Raw genomic sequence first — 10,039 nt, 5'->3', positions numbered from 1 at the left:
AACGGGCGGAGCGCTGAGTCCCTTGAGGGTCCTTCGGCATCAATGAGACTGATGAAGGGTGTGTGGGCTGAGCAGATGGGAAAGGAGGCTGCACAATGGGAAGAGCAGGGTTTTGTAGGGGCGAATCAAGCGATGGGGAGGTATTCAAGGCATTGCCAGGAAGGCAGTGTGTGGCCGGCGAGAGGGGCGGATATTTAAGCACCGGGAGATCCGCCAGATTAACATCAGGGTGTTGCTTCTTACCCGCGCACGCCGGATGGGGATGGAGGGGGGAGGCAGCAGTCCCGGAGGTGAAATCATTCGCCCAGGGCTCCCTGGTGGGGGTATTATTGTAAGCCCAAATGTCTTGCTGCGGCATGGGGTCCTCCTCGTAGTCCACGAGGTCCTCTTCCACCATGACTAGCTGACAAAACTGTGCCCAAAACACCGACCTGTGCACTGACCGTCAGAGAGTAGAGGAATAACCTGCTCACGAGATCAACGGTGAAATATGAAACCTCGGGGATCCCAGGAAGCCAGGAAAACCGGATGGGTTGCGGTAGTCCTGAGCCGGTCAGCCGTCCGTGAAACCTGTATGTTGTCTGTTGACCGCCATGCCGAAAACCGAATAACCAGTTGCCATTAAGGTTAGGGATCTGCCATTTTCGCCTCCCGCCGAGCTCCCAGTAATATTTCATTTTAATAAATTAATCTAAATATTATTTTTCAAAAACTAGTCGTTACTTAATAATATTTGTTTTTAATATATTAATAAATTAATATTATAATTTAAATATTATTGTTCAAATATTGTCGTTACTTGAAATTATGTCTCTACATTGCTCTCTATTTAAGCATTTGCTATGGTTTGCATCTTCATCTGGTCGTGATGATGAACCACACTTGTTGGTTCCAAAGGCTTTGACCAAAAAATTCTCTTATGTGATTTCTACCGAAAGATTTTGCTTAACTTCCATTTCTATTAGTTACTAATTTTTATTTTTTTAACCTTTTTATTTACTTATTATTATTTCTATTTTCATGAATTATATTTTTTTCATAATATTTTCAATTTAAAATGACATAATATTGTATTAAAAACATATTTTAATAAATTTAATTATAAACAATTATATATTAATAAAAAATACACACATAGATAGCATCAACAATCGTCAACACTTTTACCCTGCTTCGTTGGATCAGATGAGACACTTTCAACCGTTGATTTGAAGTGTGACTGCTTTTTCCAAATATCGGTTGAGTTGTCTTACTGCTTTTTCCCATTCTTTTATGTCACTCTTGAAGATATTTTTACTGCTTTTTCCCTGCCAGTTGTTGTTGTTGTTCTTCTTCCCTGGCTTTTGGCAAGCACTGATTAGTATTAAGCATCTCACAAAGCGCGTTCTCACTTTCATCTCATCATTTTCTTCAATACTCTGCATTGCATTGGCTTGCCTTGTTTCTTGTTCAAGTTTATTTTCTTTGTTGCATGGCCATGCATTTTGGATTTTACAGTGTTTTATTTTCGTTGTGTTTTTCTCTGTTTTGAATTTAATTTATGTTTTTTTTAAAAGAGTGTTTGCATGGTTTATCTTGGCGATTCTATTTTGTTGCTGTTATGTTGAGCAGAAGAATCGATAGAGATGAAATTCTTGATCCATTGGAATGAAATTCTCGAAATTTTTTATGGATAGAAGTAGGTATGCTTTTGGTTTTCAATATCTATGGGTTTTACTAATAAATTTATACAGGGAAAAGAAGCGTGGTAGATAATGGCTATGCATGGAACCCAATTTTTTCAACAGTTTCAATCCATTATTTCTTTATTACGGTGAAGCCGTGGAAAAATCGCAAGGGCTTTAACCGTAGAGATAGTGCTTTTATTTTATTTGGCAGTTTTTGCTTAATGGTTTTTCCCTGCCTATTAATTTTGCAACAGGGGAAGAGAAGAGTTCGCCATGGAGGGATAATATATGACGAGAAGCTTCGATTTTTGAATCTATTTTCTTTTCTCTCACTTGTTTCTTATTTCTTTATCCGTCAAAATTTGCCGCAGATGCGGATTTTGTCTCTCAAATCTTTCTAACACGGTATTTGAATGGCTTGCCGTGAATCTGGACAGGTGAAACAACACGCAGGACAATAATACGCGTGCAAAAGGATGTTCGTACACCACTTTGCGGCATTCATTTTATTAGGTAAGGTGAGTAGCGATTCTTCTTTTCTCAAAGAGAAAAATCATTCGGTCATTTTCGGTTCGCTCTCTGCAAATTCTATCAACTCGATCATTTCTTGTTTAATTACTTGTTATTTTGCTCAATACCATCAGTTGAATGTCCAGAACCTATATTTATGGAGATGACCCATGTAAATAGGTAGTTGACAATGCCCAAGTAAATAGTTAAGCCGATAGAAGATGAGGGTTAACATTAATTGATTAATTTGTTCAGTATTGCCCTGTATATATGCACCATGGCATTTTTACCTTATTTTGTTGCAGGGAGCCGTAGCTGTTTTGCCGTATTCTTGATATAGCAGGGAAGGTTAAACCGTTTTTGTTTATTATTTCAAATGGTTTTAAGTTTTTTGCATAGGGTAGCGATAATTGTCCAATGGGCGATATCGACAAATCACATGGAAGGCACAAGTGTCAAAAGGAAATACGAATTATTAATTTGCAATTTAAAAGCATGGTGAAAATCAAATATGCCAGGGATCTTGGGGTTATGTTGGTAGTCAATCTTCAACCAAACTTGAAAAAAAAATGTCATATTTAAAATCACAAGGCTGTGCGGCCTTGTTTGACGTTTCAGACATCAAATCATCATGCTAATTTCTCGTTTTTGTTTATGCTAATTTAATAATCCGAAATAAGACATTCAATGTGTTCCTTGTAATATAGATATAAACAAAACATCTAAAGAAAAGTAATTGCACAATGATCCAGTCCAAGAAAACAAGGTTTTCCACAAACCAATTAACTCTTCTAGAAAAATTCAACAATTCCAATTTAATAATCCTATCAGCCTCTCTTTGTACCTTTTGGGACAATTGCTAGTAATTAATCATATTTCTTAATTTTTGGTGATCACATTCAATAATACAATATTTTATTAGTTGTTTCATTTTTGTGATGGAATTTTGTTTTTGTTGTTTTTTATTTAATTAAACTATATTTAAGCTAAGTGGCAAGTACTAACTACTAATGATGATGATGATGATGATGATGGTTAACGTCCACTGAGACCAAACTTTGGTCTATCGGACCTAAAGAAACGAATTATTTAGTTTGTTTTAAGATTTTATTCCTATGCTCAAAAAGCTTGGAGAGAAGCCTTCGAAGCTCATTATAATTTTGACAACGTAAAAGGCTAGGAAGGTCAGTATTGCAACAAAGATTTTGAAACTGAGATCTAATGTGGTTGTACACGGGGCACTGTAAGAGGAAGTGATTTTCATCCCCGATGTTCATATTCTCACAAAGATGATAGAACCTTTCCATCTATGGTGTTTTAAGAACTACCCAACGACCCGTTTCACTATGGAGTTCATGAAAGTTAGTTCTAATCTTGGCTATATTAATTTTCTTCTTTGAACTAGTTAAAACAGAGAGATACTTTTGATCTTCTAGGGTGGGGTTGATGACCTCCTTATAATATCTTAATTTTCTTTTAGCTGCTAAATCTTTCTCACACCACATTTTTTCTTTGAACTTAGCAATAACAATATTTTTAATGTTATTAATGTTTTGCAATGCAACATTCTCGTTGATCTCCCAATGGTTTAACCAGGCCCTTGTGTCTTTATACCAACCTCGTTTGAGCCTTAGGTGGTTTTGGCTGGAATTTAAAGCTAGCTTAGGAAGTCTATGGTCTCCTATGTTATTGAGTTTGTGCTTGTACAATAGAAGCCTAGTCATAGCTAGGCTCTCGATAGGGGAAATACCCACTTCTATAAGGAGAATATGATAGGGTGTGTTGCTTTTAATTTTGAGGTTATACATTATAAAACACTTATGGATTTGCTCAATATTTCTTCACGATTCTCTAGAGATGCTACAACCCCAAACCTCACATCCATATAAGATAACCTGAGTGACTAAAGTTTCAAAGAGGAACTTCTTTCTATCCCACATTACGAGGTTTGTCGTTTTACAATTATTTTCAAGACAAAAATAAGCTTTCCATCCCCCATTAATCCTTTTCTCAATGCTATAGTTCCAGTTGAGCTTGTGATGAATATCAATTCCTAAGTACTTGTAGGAAGACACTTCCTCCAAGTTACTATTGTCATACATAAAATTAGTGTAAGTGTCCTTATTGGATTTGAAAATCATAACTTTTGTTTTGTCAGTGTTAACAATCATACCCATGGTAGAGCAGAAATCCTTAAGAAGTATAAGTTGCTTATCAAGATCAGATGGGCACCTTGCGAGAAGAACAATATCGTCAGCGTAGAGAAGAAGGATGATGACTATCCCAGCTAAGATCGTGCCAGCACATCCTGCTTCCTTTAAACAACCTTCTAGTTTGTCGATGTAAATGCCAAATAGGGCAGGGGAGAGGGGGCAACCTTGTTTAACTTCGATATTACACTTAATATCTTTCGAACACCCCTCATTTCTCTTTAACTTGGCAATTACATTTTCGTATAACCTTATAGCAGCAACTCTCAACTCAAAAGGAACCTTTAGCTCTTCTAATCTATTCCAAAGGTTGTTTCTAGGAACCGTATCGAAAGACTTTCTAAAGTCCACAAAGCAACAAAAGAGATTGGATTTATCATTGCGGCATTCCTCCATAATGATCCTAAGCGTAATGAGGTGGTCTGTTGTTGAGTGCTGCTTTCTAAAACCCGCTTGGCCTTGAGCCCACTTACCTTCACTTTCAAGCCATATGCTCAACTTCCTTTCCAAACTAATACCATATAACTCGGCTAAGAGAGGGCTGATCATAATTGTCCAATAATTAGAGGGGTTATTTGTATCCCCACTTTTAAAAATAGGGATAATGAAGCTTTGAGTCCATGGTTTAGGGAACCCTTGCTTGACCGCTTGATTGAAAAGCTTGTGAATGTGGGGGATGAGGACAAGACCTCCAATTTTTAATATTTCCACCTGGTAACCTTCAAAGTCCTTAGCTTTTCCATTAGCCAAGCGATTAACCCCAAAATCAATGTCTTCTAATGAGAAAAGTTCTTTCGTTGTGAGTAGGGTTTCAAAGTTATCCATGACATTTGGAGATTCATAAAACTTTTTAAGATAAGAATTCCAGTCGTGTAAAACAATTTTATTATTATTTTTAGTTTTCTTAGTTAGAATATGCCTCCAGAATTTCTTAGGAGCTACCTTAGAGAGGTGTAAGAGAATCTCTTGTCTTTTACGAATATACTGCCTTTTTTCCTTTTAGTTAGGACTTTGTATATTTTTATCTTGCCAATTTTAAGAGATTCATAACAACTTCCTTAATTGCTATCCTCGCACTTCTACAATCTTTGTCATACCATGGGTTGGTTTTGCTATTTCTTTTATTACTTGAAACTTCAATTGAGAACTTGTTAATAGAATATGAGAGGGTTGTAGTAAAATTATGATAGAAATCTTCTATGTTGTCTATACTAGATAAAGGAAGCAAATTAGTTTTTAATTAATTTAGAAAGGGATCTTTTTTATTTCTATCAAATATTAACTTCTTTTGGCTATAAGGATTATCTTCTATGGGATCTCTATGCATGACAAAATTGAGAGTTATAAGTAAAAGCCTATGATCAGAGTCAGGCTCATGGTCGTTTAAGATGTCAAAATTTGTTATTTCGTTGTACAGAGGGAGATCATAGATAACATAGTCTACCACGCTACCACCAAGCCCATGGATGCAGGTCATCTGGCTAGATTTGAGCCAATTCTTTAGACCGTTGCAAATTATGAGATCCCGAGCACTACAGAGCTTGACTAGCTCCGACCCAAACAAATTCTCCCCGAGGTCTCCAGAGCTCCTTTTGTACGCGCTAGCCAGAGGAAGGTCTTCGTCTAACCAAAGAGGATTAGGGTTGGAATGATTGCTTAGAAGAATAGCTTGGTTGCTTGAAGTTCAAGCATTAAAGTCACTCATTAAAATGATATTGCCTTCATTCCTTAGGCTAGAAATATCATTCTCTAAACCATTGCAAGGACTATTTTTATCTAGATTATTTTTCTTATAGAAGTTAGAATTGATGGGGGGAAATAACATATTGCTATGTAGGTCTTTTTATCATAAATATCAGTAATTTCTATCTAACAATATTGGTTGTAAGTGTCATTTTTATAAATCCTAGCATGGGGAGAGATGCTCTTCTTAATGTAACAAGCTATACCCCCAATGCCTCTATGGGAAAATCACTTATTCCAAGTAGACCATAATGTAAAGCCATCTATATTAGGGACCTTAGAGTCTTCATGCTCCCAAGTTTCAATAAGTAAAATAATATCAACCTCATTCGAGATCTAACTTAGCTTGGGGCATTTGTTCCATGGAAAGCCCCGAAAATTCCAAGAAAGAAGCCGGAGCATGTTGAATTGCTATTTATTATTATCTTTTTGGTTTCTATCTCGAATAACGACTTTTCTATTTCTGATTATTGCCCATTTTCCTTCCTTCCTAGCTTCCTTTACCTTTTGAACCTCCTTTCTCAATTCTACTTGATCTTCTAGAATGAGATCTTCATTTATAAATATTTCCATTTCTTTTAGACTTGAGGTTTTACTAAGTATGTCATACTTATGGTCAGTAGAGCTCACCTTTATTCGGATCAGCCTTCCTTTATTCTTAGTTAGTTTCCCCAACCTTGTTGCTTTCGCGAGACACGTTGTTTCAATTTGTAATCTGTTATGGAACTCTGTCTGGGCTATGGCTAAAGTATCCTCGTCTACCTCCTCTTTCAAACTGAAGATTATAAGGTTCAAGGCCCTTTTGTTACGCTCATGGTCTAATTCTATTAATTTTTTCATTTCATCTTTAATTGGTTTGATATCTAATTTACCTGCCACACTATTTAGAGTGAGGTGGCTATTAACTTTTTCTTCTAGCTCTTTAATCATGTCCTTCATTTTAAGACTCTCTAAAGTATCAACATCTACTTGCTAGGATGTTTGGTTCATATCTTGGTTTTGTTTTTCTATAACCTGCAACCTAGTCTCTATTGCCTCCATACTATTCTCCAATAGTTCTATTTTATTTTCTATTTGTTTTTGGATCTTGTCTTCAAGAGATGTGAATTTATTTTCCAACATGGCTGCTAACTTTGTTTGTAGCTTGACTTCTCTTTCTTCTCTACGTTTATCTAAAAACTCTATATACTCATAGAGGCTCTGTAGAGTAACTGTGCTAGGTCTACCTTTGGCAATCTTTGGTAATTGTGGTGAATTATTCATACTTGAATGTGTGCACCTGATATTAGCAAGCCAGACCGTAAATGCACGTGCCCTAGATTGTTTTTCTATTATCGCAGAGAGATCGTAAACTATGATTGCAGAGATTGTAAATTATTACTACAGAGATCATAAATTATATAACCCTTGTTTTGTTTTTTTTTTCAAAGGTGGAAAAACCTATCAAACTTAGTTGTCAAAACCAACAATGAGGACAGCCATCTCTGGCTGCTATTCGCGAATGTCGGTTGACGCATCACTGTTATCAAGGAAAACCATGCCACCTGGAATAACCCGCTGGTGGTCCGTAAAAGATCATGCTTTCACTCCTGCTAGATACCTCTGGGTCTTGGGCCGTTAACCTATTTCCTTACGTTCGAGAAAGACGAGCTCTTAGCCAAACAAAAACAGTCATATTTTAAAAATTAATAACTAAATTTAATAATTTTAAAAAATATAAATATATATTAATTGTACTTTATTATAAAAAAATAAAAAAATATCCATTTATTTATTAAATAAATCACTCCTCCACCTATACATTATAAACTCCACCTATACATTATAAATGAATGATACCATCATTACATGGCCATCCAATTTTTTTTGAAGAGGAGAGTTCAGAAAAATTACATATAGAGGGGGCATATTTTAAGTTCAGACCAAGTAAAGGAAGAAGGTATGGCAGGCCCGAGTAGCAACGTAGGTGCAGTCCAGGCCACCAACGACGACGCCTCCGCCAGCAAACTGTACATCACTCTTCTCTACCCTTCCTCCCTAAATGTACCGATTTATGTTTTGATTAAAAAAAATAATTCAAATCTGATTTTCCAATAATTAAATCGACCATAGCGTAGGCAAAACTCTGATCAACCACAATAACCGATATAAAGCCGAGGATCTCTGTTTATGTTTTCAGCTTGCTACGTCATTTATTGGTTGTTTACATGTTCAAAGCCGGTGAATTGGCCTTTGTATAGGCTCCGTTGATCCCTTTATTCACACTGAATACACGGAACCCTAATTTGTTTATGCTAATAGAACATCGTAATCATATTTTAGTTTGTTTTTAGGTGCTTAAGACCTGAATCTGGAAGAGTCGGCCAATTTTAAAACCATTTTTTAATTTACGTTCGAAAAAACAGATTGTAATTTTATTAAAAAAATAAATTGTTGCATAGTGCTTTTCAGTATTTCAATTATCCTCCCAAGGACTACAAATGTGACAAAATGTTCACACATTCTCTTTATCGCGTCTATTCCATCTGAATTTTGTCTAGCCGAGCCATCATATAATCACAGTATTGATCATGATAAGGCAGAAAGTAACTAGAAATATTGAACTTCCTGCCCGCACAGCTCATTCGTACTCTGCTATAAACAAAATTACGGAATACAAGGTTCCAGTATATCCCCAAAATACTCAGGTCACTGTTTGCCAACAGTAACCCTGGAACAGCAATAATGGAACATTAAAAGGGTAGACGTTGATATTCTGAAAAGCGCCCATCTACTTCTTCACAAATGATCCATTTCCCATGATCAAGCTGGATTCCTGCTTTAGCTAGTCCATCTGCAACAAAATTTCTTTCCATATACGCATGGGAGAAAGATATAATGTTAAAAATGGAAATTAAGAGACTGAGTTCATTGATAATCTGATTAATGGTTGAAAAATAAAATTCCTCACAGTATACTTCTGGTTAATTCACTTGATCACAAGCAGAAATTCCCCAGATATTTGAATTTTGTAGCCTTTTTTTCTAGAGCCAGTCTGACAAGCAACTTTAATGCCATAAACTCTGTATAAATGTTGGATCCCTGACCCAATGCGGCTTTGAATATTAAAATATGATTGTCCTGCAGAAAAATAACACCCCCAGCACCACTCAGTGTTACCGGAACTGGCTGGTTAAGATACAACCAAATAAAAATTGGTCGACTCAATAGAGGAAGTTACTGACAATTCTGGTGCTTGGGCTTTCTTTGATGTGCAACTCGGCAGGATCCAATGGTTACAACAATAACTACAAATAATCAAAATCATTGCCTATATTGGAATCCTTATAATCAAAATCACCCTCTAAGCATTAAAATAAGATGGAAAAAGCTTAACGCACCAATACGTGATTTTTCTTGAGTGAAGGGTACATTTTTACTAGGGTCATAACAAAGGAGTACACCAATCAATGCCACCAACATCAAGGTACATAGAGGGGTTGGTGCTCTTGATTAAATGCTAGTTCCATACCCTCATACATGATAGAATGCAATGGAAACATTGCAATTCTGGCAATCTTGAAATCTCAAAAACTGTTAAGTCTGCTGAATTTTGAGTGCGATCTAAAATTCGAATTTCTCCATATGAAATCCAATGAATTTTGAATTGGATTTAAAATTCTTCTTTCTCCATATTAAATCCAATGAGATTGGAATCACTCTCAAACATTCTGAAACAACTAATTGTAATGTAAAAATTGTATGTAAAGGGATGAAAATGTTGCTTTCATTCTTTTACTTTAAGAATTTAACATTACATTAATTACATAGCATTAATAGAGCCCTAGAGTCGAGTATTAGCTTGTGCCACTCATAAATTATTGTTGTTGTTGTGTTTTTTTTTGTAAATTTGAGTTCCATGGTTCCTTA

The 10,039-nt window shown here is 36.0% G+C and overlaps 1 protein-coding gene across 1 annotated transcript in view; it reads left to right on the top strand.

Annotated features, from left to right (window-relative positions):
- The first annotated feature begins 7,980 nt into the window (after positions 1-7,980).
- The window catches only part of LOC149257620 (leucine carboxyl methyltransferase 1 homolog), a 320,644-nt gene continuing 318,585 nt past the window's right edge, over positions 7,981-10,039 (top strand). Inside the window, exon 1 of the mRNA XM_089414464.1 lies at positions 7,981-8,139. Coding sequence (XP_089270590.1) covers positions 8,072-8,139 — 68 coding nt within the window. The 5' untranslated portion in view covers positions 7,981-8,071. The remainder of the gene's footprint in view (positions 8,140-10,039) is intronic.

This window comes from Pinus tabuliformis, chromosome 6 (assembly GCF_031772625.1).
Source record: "Pinus tabuliformis cultivar Carrire ecotype Pingquan chromosome 6, CPIR1, whole genome shotgun sequence".
NCBI classification, from domain to species: Eukaryota; Viridiplantae; Streptophyta; class Pinopsida; order Pinales; family Pinaceae; genus Pinus; species Pinus tabuliformis.
This window is presented reverse-complemented; position numbering and strand designations above follow the sequence as displayed.